Below are 13,140 nucleotides of genomic sequence, written 5' to 3'. Positions count from 1 at the left end.
CTATTTTTCTATTTTTCCTCAAGATTTCTGCCCAATATCGGAGTTTTCAGCTCTATTTTCATACTTTTTAAAGTTTTTAAAAATCCGAAAATTTAAGATTTTTCCCTGTTTTTCCGGGAAAAAACAATAATTTTTTTGAAGTTTTTTGATTTTTAAGATTTAAAATAATTTATGTTCATTTTGTTACTATTTCCGGTTACTTTTCTGTTATTTATACTTAAAAAACGGTTATTTTTACTTTTTCTTCCGATTTATTCGCTTGTTTTGAGCTCTATTTTCATACTTTTTAAATGTTTTTTTAACCAAAAATTTTTCTAGAATCCCCACGATTCCAGATGCTCTCCCGCCGCCTCCTTATCGTCTCTCAATCCCTCCTCCGTCGTTCTTCTCCTCTCGTCACGTCATCTGTTTCCACGTCATCAGAAGCTCAAGTCATCGATACGGATCGGATTCAGAAGGAGGTGTTCAAGTCGATTTCAGAAGAAGTCGCCGAGAATCAACGACAGAGATTGTTTGCAGTCGTTTATGTGAATGGAAGACAGTGGAAGGTGAGAGAAATTTGAAGAAAATTTAGATTTTGGATATAGCCATGCCCAGTTTTGCAATTGTGGCGCACAATGAACTCTGCTCTCAAAGCAATTTTCAAGAAAATTCTGGAAAAAATGGGCGTGGCCAGGTTTTCAGCACAAATTTCATATTTTTGAAATTTGAGTTTCTGAATGAAAAAGCTCTTTTTTGACTACGTTTTAGAGTTCGGCCAAAAACTGCATAATAAAATGTTTTGAATCCGAGCCAAAATTTGACAAAATTAGAAAAATCATACTTGTCACGGGCCGGGCCCGCTAAAAAAATCTTCCGGCCCGGCCCGGCCCGGCCCGGGCTGGCCCGGGCCGGCCCGTCAAAATATTGAAAAAAAAGCTTGCTGCGGGCCCTGCGGGCCGGCCCGGGCCCTGAAATTTTCAGAGGGCCCGGCCCGTGATTTGACAAGTATGAGAAAAATAATCGTTCTACGCAACAAAAAAACGAATAAAACTCGCTAAAATCAGTCTTCCACTGTTATTTTTTTGCACTGAAAACCGTATTTTCAGGTTTTTAGACGTCACAATCGATGAAAAAAAACGGTCCGATCCATCAGAATTTTAGAAAATTAAATTTAAGAATAAACTGACTTTTTTAATGCAGAAAAACCGATTTTCAGAAAAATGAGTATAACTTTTTTGGCAGAAAACATTTTCGAACAAAAGTTGCACATAATGTTTATTGAGGATGCTCTGAAACAGTTACAATTTTCAGAAAATGAAATATTGGATGAAATGGCTGAAAATCTCAATTTTCTGTATCAAAAAAGTCAATTTAATCTTAAAGTTCACGTTTTCTGGCTCATAATTTTATTTTCTACAATTCTGATGGATGGGACACTTTTTTTTATCCATTGCGACGTCTGAAAACCTAAAAATAGTGGATTTTCAGTGCAAAAAATAAAATAATTGAATTAAAACTTGAAAAAATCGGCTTCACGTTTCTTGAAGTTCTTTTCAGTGTGCACTTTAAATAAAATTTTCAAATAATTATTAATTTTTTGAATTCGTGCCAAATTGCCATTGCTTAAATCCTATGGCCTAAGAAATTCTTGATCAGAGAACTTCCAATTTCCATCACCCATTCTCATTATTCCAGGTAAGCGACGGTGATCTGATCAATCTGGAAGGGAATCTGCCTCTAAACGTCGGCGATGAAATCAAATTGGAGAAAGTGTTGATGGTGGGCGGAGCGAATTTCTCACTTTTCGGACGGCCACTTTTGGATTCGAACACCGTATCAGTGGATGCGGTGGTTGTTGAGAAGAAGACGACGAATCCTGAATTGAAATATGTTCATCTCAATCATCATCAGACAAAATTTCTGAATTGTGAGTTTGAGGACATCTGGATGGGCTAACGGACAGACAGACAGACAGAGAAGTCCTTTTTCAATTTGCTCCGCCTATTTTTTGCAGTTTTGCCGCACAATTTTGCTAATTTTAGTATAATTATAGTTTTATCTGGAAATCTGACCACACAGACAAACATCCGGAAATATCGATTTTTCAATTTTTCAGGGAAAAGCGACGAGGCGACAGTGCTCCGAATCAAGAGTGTGACGGCGAAGGCAGTCGAGCAATGAGAATTTCTTTAATTGTTGATTTTTCCACCCTTTTTTTGTATTTCAGACTGAAATTTTCAGTGTTTTTTGTTTTAGGATAGTTCAAAAGTTTATTTTTATTGAAGTTTTGTTTGTCTGATTATGAAGGAAAAAATTTAGAAAAAAGGATGTATGGACTTTCAAGAACACAGACAGAAGTGTCCGAACATCTGGAATTTCAGAAATTTTTTCTGAAAATTTTTTTGAAAATTTTTCGAATTTCAACATTTTACTTTTTCTCCTTCTCAAAATTCGTCACTCTCTTTTCTCCCTATTGCGAAATATTGCAGCGGAGAGAAAAGTGGGCGGAGACTAATTGCGCAAGAACGAAAGAGAGGAGAGGAAAATGCACAGAAATTGGCGGTTTTCTCAGTTTTTTTTTCATTTTCCCAAGAATTTATCCATTTTTTCCATACTTGCAACGGACCAGGCCTGGCCATGACAATTTTTACGGTCCGTCGAATTTTTGACAATACGTCAGAATTCAATCAAAAACTATTTATGGACCAAAAATTGAACTTTTTAATGTAAAATTTCAAAAAAATTCGTGAAAAATTAGGTACCTTTTCTTGTAGCTGGGCCGAAAATTTGCAAGTATGTTTTTTCTACAGAAAAAGAGATGAAAATGGTGTTCTGTTTCATTTCCACTACAGTTAGCCCACCGGCACTGATTTATATGGGACAACATCAGGAGGAAAATGAGAAATTGTTAAAGGAGGTACGTATTTTGGTGGTGCCGTTATCACAGGGTCATAGAAAGTCCATATGAAGCAACTGCGCTCCAAAAAATTAGTGCGTAAAATTTGCGCGTAATTCAAAAAAATTATTCAAAACATTTTTTGGTGTGTTGAAAATTTGTTTTTTTTTACTATTTTTGATGAATTCGACATTTTGGGCGAGGTTTAACCGAAAAACTGCGAGAAAAATGGACGAAAAGTGAGCTTTATTCGAAAAATTTAACTCCCTATCGTTCGTCCACGTTATAAGCAAGAAATTTAGCTGAGCAGCGACTCAATTGGCAACCTGCCAAGTCGTGTGCAGATGCGCTTCACTAGACTTTCGGTTTCGCGGGAAAACAATTTTAATTCATATGAGACCCTGTGTTATCGTCGGAGCTTATTTATTTCAACAATATATTAGAGGGATTTGTAGGAAGGAAAGGAGAATTCAGATGACTTGTGGTTCCACGTCGACGGAATGTCTTCTGCTCATGTATATCTTCAGATGCCACGTGGAATGACGATGGAGACGATTCCGGAGGAGTTGGTGAGTCTGAAATAAAAAATCCCTACACACAGATGGACATCGTAAAAAAACTGTTTCGAAAAATGTTGACCAAAAAAAGCGAAAAAAATTCAAGAAAATTGTCTGAAAAAATGAGATTTTCGGAGGCAAACGTCGAGAATTTGTATGAAAACTGTAAGTATTTCAAGGACAGACCCCCAGAAGCCTGTTTTTAAGTACAAAATTAGAAAAAATTCAGGAACAAAATCTACTAATTTTGGAAATTTCAGTAGAAATTTCCTAAATTTTTCGAACGGTTTTTCAAAATCTATCTGAAAATTTGTTCATGTTCTGACTATATTTATAACCTTTTACTCAGTTTCCAGCGATAATTTAAGCAACGTTTATTGGAAAAAAATCCAATCAACTTTTCGAAAAAAGAGCTGATTTTTGGACATTACCAAGATAGATTCACAGATTCTTCAACAATGTCAATCTGAGCGTTTCAAATTGTTTTTGTTGGTTTCTGACCATTCAGACACATCAAACACAAAAACTTATACACAACCTCTCATCTTGAAAAATGTACGATTTCCAGCTAGAAGACTGCTGCCAATTGGTAAAGAAACACTCAATTCAGGGATGCAAATTGGATGAAGTTCAAGTTGTGTATACGATGAAGAGTAATTTGAAAAAGACGAAAGGAATGGCTTCAGGACAGGTTTGTTATGTTTTCTTTATAGGATGGACTAGGAAAGCAAGGAGTGAAAAATCAGGTCTTGAAACATTTTATGATTAGGATTTTAGAGCTAATTCAGAGATAATTTCATGATGATTCGAATGAAAACAACTGTTTCAATCAGAAAGTTTTTCTGGTAGATCAAACCGAGATCTCTTTTTTTGTAGTTGAAATGGTTTTTGTACCGACTGTGTATGGACAGGTACCATCTAGAAATGGAAGTTTTGAATCACCGTTTTGGATTACTGTAGCTATCAAACCACAATAAATTACTTATGAAATTCCTGTAGTTTTGATTCCAGGTCGGTTTTCACAACCCGAATCTGACTAAACTCTACATCACAACCAAGAAAAACTCCGTGAAGATTCTGAAACGACTTATGGAGACACGATGGAAGACTTGAAAACGTCAGAAGATGTATAGACTATCCGGATAGAAATTCAGTGGCCTTGCTTCTCAAAAGAGGGCCAAACGTGTCAGAATTCAATTCTTATGAGTAATTTGAAAAGAAAGAAAGAATGGCGCTCTACCTGATTTCAGAGGGGGGTCTGTAAGAAATGAGGAATCTATACATAGTACCGGTCAAAAAGTTATGGACTTTGGTCGTTGTCAGTTGAAATTCTCCAAGTTTGAGAGTGTGTCATGGTAATTCTGATTGTCCCATCAAGTAGATTTTAAATGAATTATAGAGATCACAAGTAGAACTCCATTTTGTAGTTGACAACTTTTTTGTACGAGCATTCCCTAGCAAGTTACATATCGACAAAGTAATTTCTCCCTCAAATCGACCCATTTCAGTGCAATTTTGAGCTGTCCCCTTTAAATAACCATAACTCTCTAGGGAGTGTCCGTACAAAAAAATTGTCAACTACAAAAATGAAGCTCTACTTTTGATCTGTATGATTCATTAAAAATCAACATGTTGGGACAATAAATATTACCGTGACACAATATCAAAGTTGGTCATTTTCAACTAAAAATATCATAATTGTATACCTAATTGCATGGTACAGTATTTGCATAACTGAATGAATCTGTTTATTCTGTTTGAGCTCTGTTTGAACTCATGTTTCAAATCTTAAGCTAATTTTCTTGTATCTTTTCGAGTAATAATTTGTTTTCAATGCAGAAGGCACAACTCATTGAAGTTTGACCAGAAAACTTCCCTAGTTTTCAAAATTTAGCATGATATCGAGTTTTTCTCAAATGAATAAATTTACAAAAGTTTTATTTTTTTTAAGAGGACGAAGAGAATAAAACCACAACAAAAAACAAATTCATTCTTTAATAAGACAAAACAAACGAGTTAACACAATCAACACCAATCATTTGTGATTGACTTAACACAACGGAGGGTGTCATCATCACTTTGGCTCTCCATGTAACTCGATTTATTTTTTGCTGAGAACTCTTCTGCCGATAAATTTCCTGGTTGGACAGTTACGATTTCTCGTGCATTCTGATTATTTCGTTGTGTTCGGTTGCTTCCTGCTGGTGGAGCTACTGGTGCCTCATCATTCTGATTATTCCGATTACTGTTATTACCTCGTCCAGATTGGTTCTTTTTTGATGATGAGGGAACACGTTTCTGAGTATTCTGGTTCTTCTGGTTCTTCTGATCCTTCTGATTCTTCTGGTTTTTCTGATTTTTCTGATCATTCTTATTCTTATTATCTTGTCGAGATTTGTTATTTCCTGCTGGTTTAGCTACAGATGAAGCTACTTTCGACTTTCCAGTTGATGGCGGTTTCACAACTTTTTTATCTGAAAAAGTGGACTGACAATAGAGAATTCAGAAATATAAAGACATGTTACGGGCCGGGTCGGGTCGGGCCGAAATCAAAAATATTCTCCGCCCATTTTGAAATTTTACATACTTGCAACGGGCCGGGCCGGGCTGAAAAATTTGAATTTTTTCCCAAAAATGTCGAATTTTTGACTATACTTCAGAATTCAATCAAAAGCTAGTTATGCATCAAAAAATTGAAATTTTTAATGTAAAATTTCACAAAAAATAGGGACCTTTTTTGAAGCCGGGCCTTCGGGCCGGGCCGGGCCGTAAATTTGCAAGTATGAATTTTTATTTTTTGAAAAAAGTATAGATTTTGACAAAATTTTTTTAATTCGATCAATTGGTGAATACGTATGATAATTCAAGCACTTTTACACTAAATTTTCGAAACGTTTCAAAGAATTCAGTTAAAAATGAGTATGATTTTCGACAAGTCTGGAAATATATCTTACCATCTTTTTGAATTGGTGTCGTCCTCATCGTTTTGCCAGTATCTGTATTTGGAGTGACCGGTGTAACAGAAGGTGTTGTTTTATTTTTTGGTTTTCGTTTGCCCTTCATCTTATTGCGACATTCTTTGAACCATCCACAATATATTATACCAACCGCTAAAACGATCGCAATAACCACAACAACAATGCTAGTAGCGATAACAATATACCAGAAGTTACTGTAAAAGTTTGACATGAAAATCTATAATTCTGGAAATGTTTTGAGTTGCAATCAGGGCTGTGCGAAAGATTTTCGGACTATTAGCACGATACGCTTTTTACAACCGTGCTCTTCCGAAACCGAAGAAAATAGTGTACGAAATAGAGAGACTCAGAGAAAAAGATACATTTTTCAAGAGCATTTCGGTGGAGCACAGTTGTAAGAACCGTGCTGAGCTAATAAACTTTTCGAAGAAAAACTCGGACGAAAAATGATCAGATAGTTTTCAAAAAAACCATTCAAAAAAATATAGTGGTTTCTGGTCAAATTTTTAAAAATTAAGTTACAAGAATAGTGATTTTTCGTGAAATTTTTGTTAAAATTTTGTACTCAAGAACAGGTTTCTGGGAGTCTTTTTTTGAAGTAATTACATTTTTCATACAAAATCAAGATTTTGCCTCCGAGCAACTCTTTTTTTTCTCTCAGTTTTAACATTTTTCGGAAAAGTTTTTTAGCACAGCCCTAAATACAGTAACCCAAAATACAACCGACTTGCTGAAAACTCACTCAGATTCTTCCTTTTCTCCAATCAGACCTGCAGCCATTGTGGTACTGTTCACCGCTTTTCCACCAACGTTTTTGAGTCCAGTCAGGGTTGAAGACATCGTTGATAGGGATGCATCGAATTTCGAGAATTCAAGATTCAACGACTCCAATGGGCTGATCGTCTCCTTGAATTTCACAATTTTTGGGCTTTGAAGGTTGAACCGAATAATCTGTTGCTGAAGAAAATCGACAGCCGCCAGTCTCCGATTCATCTCCAAATCCACATCTCCCAATCCAGATAACTTCTCCAGAGTAGAGCCATACGAGTCCAGGTCTTCTGACTTCACCAAACCATCAATCCATTTCTGAATCTTGTCCAACTGATCTAGGATTTTCGAACTCAATTCATCGAATCCAGCCCAATCTTTTCTCACTTCGAATTGGTCCATAGGCGCAGGAATTAGTTCAACAGCCTCCTCCACCAAATGTCCATTTTCCACAAAGTCCAACAACGCTTTCTTCTTCTCCAACACCTTCTGAACTCTTGACAAAGCTTCTGAAGAATCTCCAAGTGGTTTTGAGAACTTTACCAACTCTTTGAATTCAACCAACTTCTTTCCAGTTTCTGATTTCGTGATCTCCTCAATCTTTGATCGAATCGTTGAGATGTGCTTGGAAGAACCAGAAACAGCAGATGAAGCAGTCGTAATGTCAGTCTCGAAAGACTGTTCATCTTTGAGATTTCGTAAGTCGATCACAAACTGAGTGGCCGCAGAAAGACTGGTAAAGTCCTCGTTTAAAGTCTTCAAAAAATCAAAGAATTCCTTGTATTCTATGATTTTGGGATGGGTAGAAACACTAGCATAGAAGGAGGACTGCTGCATAATTCGACCTACGACATCTTTAACTTTCTCCCCATTTTTTAGTAGTAACAGGTGAGTTTTTGAACTCTCCAAGCTTTTCGATCGAGAAATGGAATACACTATTTCGACCACTTTGAGAAGTTTTATAAAATCCTTGCTTAAGCCTTTCAAATTATTTGTCAGAAGTTGTAAAACTGCTGGAAATTTTTGAAACGACTGGAATGCAGTGTCCAATGAATCAGGATTATACTTGACCAAGTTTGAACTGTACTCCAAGTTTTTGGCAGTTTGGAGTGATCTTCTTACTGTCTTTGTTCTTGCGCTGTTCCACTTTTCATCCAATGCACTCATTTTTTCTGCTAAGCCAGTAAAAACCGATAATCCCTCTTTCAAATCAAATGTTCCCAGAGAATTTTGTAACCATGCATTTCCAACGTCTTTTACGAGTTGGTTTAGATCACGGTGTCCATTGATAAAACCTGATGTGTGCATTCTATCAGTTGAAGCCTCCATTCCAGACGATGCAATTCGACTCAATGTCGATAACACTTCAGTTTTGCTGCTGAATCCTTGAAGCATCTTTAGGTTTGTCTTCAATGGTGCAGTATTTGCAGGCGTCAAAAGCTGGATATCACCTGGTTTCGAGTTTGAGTAATGTTCCACTAATTGCGTAAACTGATGAAATGGAGTCATCTGTTTCAAAGTCTTCAAAGCATTCCCCTTTTCAATAGCATCCACCACAGCTTTGGCAGCATTTGTAAGAGTTTCCAATGACTTCTGGGAGTCGGTTCCAACTTTGAAGTTTTCCAAAACTGTCAAATCCAGATTCTCCAAATATTGCAAACCTTTGAAACTGGCCTCGTCCGGAATAGTTTCAAAGTTTTTCGAGCCATTCCACACATTTTTCATCGTATAAAGGTCCACAATTTGTTTCTCCAACGTAACCGATTGTGTACCCATTTTGCTGCTGACTTCCTTCAAGTTCTTCACAAACGCTTCGACTTTTTTGTTGTCAAAAGTTTCCAAATCCTTCAGCTGGATTGATCCAAGATTCATCAGTTCAGTGATGGCTTGGTCAGAAGAAATGGATTTGTCAACTAGTCCATTGTACAACGACACTCCAGTCACAACACGAGCGAGGGCGGCAATACGGGATTGGAGAGTGGAGAAGGTGACATCTGAAAAAAGAATGATTTCAGAGGATGTAGGCTGAAACTGTAAGACATACCGTTGGATGATCTTCTTAATCTGAATAGAGCAGATGAATAGGCGGAGATGGATCTCTTTCTTCTGGAGGGCATGTTTTCATGGAGAGTTGGTGGTGGATGATTACGGTCAGTTTGATGGTTAGTGGCTGAAAATGAACAATTTGTGGAGGAAGATGATAAGAACAACTCACTGTCAGCAGAATCTTTGAAAGATCTGTATTGATTGATGATGTCAGTGGAGAGACGAGATGGTCCGACATCTGGAATAAAAATAATACATTTTTCGGAATGTAGCTTACTAGGGAAGGCCTCCAGCTAACCATGGAGTTATGGGACGTGGCCTATACCATTGGAAAGCTGAGAAAACGCTGATTTCAAATATATATTCTGTTTTTGCCCTCGAGAACTGGTATTCGAGAAAAACAAGGTCAAATTTCTGGACATTGTCAAAATACCTTTTTGGCACTCGAAAATTTGAATTTTTTGAAATTTTCGCGTGTTAAAAAGGCAATAATTGTCTATTTTCCCAAAACTTGACCTTGTTTTTTTCGAATACCAGGCGTCGAGGGCAAAAACTGAATATATACTTGGAAGATGAAAAGAAGAACTTACTGTCAGCAGATTCTTTGAAAGATCTGTATCGATTAATGATGTCAGTGGAGAGACGAGATGATCCTCCATCTGGAATAAAGATAATTTGAAACTTCGGAGCTTAGCTTTTCAAAGTTTACCTTCAGCGAATCCCTTGATTTTATTTGGGATTTGTTTCGTTAGAGGTGAATAGTGGGGGTCAATTGATACGTAATCAGCATCTGCAAGTTATCCAGATGAGGTTCAGGCAATCATTTAACAAAGGCTTACGGTCAGTAACTGAATCAAACTTCTTGATGGTGGATTTTGGGAGAGAAGATGATGCAGTATCTGGAAATAATTGGAAATAGTTTGTTTTGTTGCGTTGTAAATTTCAAAAAATTCGTATCCATTTGACACATTTTGGGTCGCCTATAGTTACAGTACCGTGCAGTAAGATATACAATTTTTCGTTTTTCAGTTGAAAATGACCAACTTTGAGAGGGTATTATGGTATTGCTGATTGTCCCCACAAAGTTAATTATGTATAAACCATACATAACAAAGGTAGAGCTTCATTTCTCTAGTTGGCAACTTTTTTGTACGGACACTCCCTAGAGAGTTATGGTCATTTTAAGGGAAGGGCTCAATAATCACACTATTTAGCACTGAAATGGGACGATTTGAGCGAGAAAATACTTTGTCAATATGTAACTTGCTAGGGAGTGCCCGTACAGAAAAGTTGTCAACTACAAAAATGGATCTCTATTTTTGTTCTGTTTGGATTATACATATTTTACTTTGTGGGACAATTAGTGACACCGTAACACCTTCTCAAAGTTGGTAAATTCCACTGAATCGGCCGAATTGTATATCATACTGCACGGTATGTATGTGACACTCGTACTCTATCGAACTCGAGCACGATATAGCAAACGCTACAAAAATGGTCTAATGAGAAAAAAAAGTGGAAATTTAACATTTTCACGTATCCTGAAAATTCCTGTAGGAAAATAGATTGAAATGCTAACCACCACTAAATGCGGACTTTTTTAAGCTAAAATTTTAGAGCGTGTTTGCATAGGTATCGTTTCCCATATCGTGCTCTAGCTCAACCTCGATAGCAAGTACCCACTGTGAACTGACCTCTACTACTAGCCATCGCTAATCCCATGAAGAAGAGAAAAAGTAGCTTGATACGCATCGTGGTTAGAGTGCTTGGTAGTCAGCAGAGGGCGCTGATGGTCGTTGAATGACGTCTCGATTGAAGAGAATAATTTTATTTTAGAAAATCAAAGGAAATTGACGTGCCAATTTGAGGCCGACCTCTGCTCCAAATGTCACAGAATAAATACTTCGTGTTATTGTTTTTGCAAGATAGGCGGTCACGCCGATTTTCATCTCTAATTGTAAAACTCTTTTTAAGAAGAAATTCCAAATAACATATTAGTCGAGCGTTTTTATTACAACTGCGCCCCACCGCAAACGAGAGAGTATCGGCAAGAGACGCAGAGTTTTTTTCTCGCGCCGACTCAGATATTCATAGTTTTTTTTTACCTAGTTTTGCTGTTTTTCATAATAATTCATCGAAAAAAAAGGAAATTAGAGAAAATAGGCCAAAAACTGTAAAAATCTGATAGTGTAAGCGTGGTGAGCTGCTTATAGTACCTGATACTATAACATATACAAGTTTGACCGTTTTCAGTTGAAAATGTCTAACTTTGAGAGTGTGTTATACATCTACCGCGCGAAATATCTTTAGGGCCCTCTCAATTTTGGGAGTTCTGGAGAACAAGAAGAGATATCAAAAATCTGTGAATGCCAATCGATTTCAAATCCATAATGACCCCCCGGAAACAAACTTATCATAACCTGGAACCACAAAAAAGTCACATTTTCAGCCGCGAAATATCCCTAGGACCACCAAGAAATTGCAATTTTCAGTCGATTTTTATAATTTTTTTCTTCTCGGAAAACTATTTTATGTGGTCGAAATATACTCTTTTTTTGTTGCACTTTCTTTATCATTCCTTCATCTTTGGCGCGTTTTAAACAAGAAATTTAGAAATTCAAGAAACCGGCAGTTTTGTCGTAGAGAAGTTCGGTCGCGCCTTTGACGCGTTTTAACCGAAAACTATAAAATATCAACAGAGCGCTATTACACAACGTAAATTTTAACGTAATCGTGTTGACTTCGTGTCAGGCTTGCCTTCGACGCGTTTCAATCAAAATCTTCAAAGTTCGGTCTCTAATTATTGAAAAACAGGTTATTCGGTTGTTGGCGCGCCTTCGACGCCAATTGGACTACCAATTGGTAAAGAAGCACTCGATTCAAGGATGCAAATTGGACGGAGTTCAAGTTGTGTATACGATGAAAGTAATCTGAAAAAGACTAAATGCATGGCTTCAGGGCAGATTTGTCTCGTTTAAAAAAATTTGGCTCAGTAGAGCAAGAAAAATCTTGATGAAATTGAGATAATGTCATCATGTTTTGGGATGAAATCGATCATAAACTGACTCAAAGAGTTTGTAGTTGACAATGTTTAGTACGAGTGGTTCCTATCATTTACAGCGGAAAATGAAAAGAAACGTTTGAAACCCATCTTTTGGGTTACTGTAGTTATCAGGCTACAGTAAACTCGCTACACAATTCTTATATACTTGATTCCAGGTCGGTTTTCACAACTCCAAACAAAATCTGACTAAACTCCGCATGACAACCAAGAAAAACTCTGTGAAGATTCTGAAACGACTTATGGAGACACGGTGGTAAACTTGAAGACCCCAGAAGATATATCAAGACGATTGGGATAGAAATTCAGGGGTCATGCTTCTTGGCTGGCACTATGTCCAAACTTCAGAGTTTTCCAATGATATAGGTCACAACTCCACTGCGACTCATTACCATTCCATAATGCACAGTCTCCCAGACTCCGAGAAAGAACTGTAAGGAAATTTTTGATCTACCCCCATGAAACGAAAAATTTGAGAAATTAGCAGGTCTAAAGCGTTATTACTTTAATTTTTATCGTAAAGCTCAAGGTCAGAAGTAAGAAAATTTCAGTTTTAGAATTATTCTGAGTGCATTATCCACCCATTCAATCTAAAAAATCCTGGTTTCTTATACTTTTTCAATTCGAAAAGGCAATTTTTCATTTTGATTTCTGAAACATCTACTAGATTAGTTCTTTTCTCAACATTATCCAACGATTGATTGCTCAAAAGGTGCTCCGGAGATTTTTACACATTTCTGTAGGACGGTTTTTCAATTTGCTCATTAGTTTTTGAGAAAATAACAAAAAATTGAAATAAATTCGGAATTTGATCGATTTCTCGAAAACTAATGAACAAATTAAAAAACCGTC

The 13,140-nt window shown here is 36.8% G+C and overlaps 3 protein-coding genes across 3 annotated transcripts; 2 read left to right on the top strand and 1 right to left on the bottom strand.

Annotated features, from left to right (window-relative positions):
* Positions 1 to 335: 335 nt before the first annotated feature.
* GCK72_009210 (uncharacterized protein) lies at positions 336 to 2,163 on the top strand (the record flags this gene model as incomplete). The annotated part of the gene is made up of 3 exons (XM_053727266.1): positions 336 to 548; positions 1,678 to 1,909; positions 2,099 to 2,163. 3 exons carry the CDS (start codon positions 336 to 338, stop codon positions 2,161 to 2,163), a joined length of 510 nt encoding a protein of 169 aa, XP_053586843.1.
* Positions 2,164 to 2,806: 643 nt separating this feature from the next.
* GCK72_009209 (uncharacterized protein) lies at positions 2,807 to 4,548 on the top strand (the record flags this gene model as incomplete). The annotated part of the gene is made up of 4 exons (XM_053727265.1): positions 2,807 to 2,899; positions 3,334 to 3,447; positions 4,004 to 4,126; positions 4,447 to 4,548. The coding sequence occupies 4 exons, from the start codon at positions 2,807 to 2,809 to the stop codon at positions 4,546 to 4,548; spliced, it is 432 nt and encodes a 143-aa protein (XP_053586842.1).
* Positions 4,549 to 5,460: 912 nt separating this feature from the next.
* Positions 5,461 to 10,979, bottom strand: GCK72_009208 (uncharacterized protein; the record flags this gene model as incomplete). Its single annotated transcript, XM_053727264.1, has 9 exons — positions 5,461 to 5,909; positions 6,390 to 6,607; positions 7,156 to 9,175; positions 9,226 to 9,351; positions 9,397 to 9,465; positions 9,818 to 9,886; positions 9,937 to 10,017; positions 10,067 to 10,126; positions 10,922 to 10,979. 9 exons carry the CDS (start codon positions 10,977 to 10,979, stop codon positions 5,461 to 5,463), a joined length of 3,150 nt encoding a protein of 1,049 aa, XP_053586841.1.
* Between the last annotated feature and the right edge of the window lie 2,161 nt (positions 10,980 to 13,140).

Source organism: Caenorhabditis remanei, chromosome III, assembly GCF_010183535.1.
Source record: "Caenorhabditis remanei strain PX506 chromosome III, whole genome shotgun sequence".
NCBI lineage: Eukaryota > Metazoa > Nematoda > Chromadorea > Rhabditida > Rhabditidae > Caenorhabditis > Caenorhabditis remanei.
The sequence above is the reverse complement of the archived record's forward strand: the minus strand, read 5'-3'. Positions and strand labels throughout refer to the sequence as shown.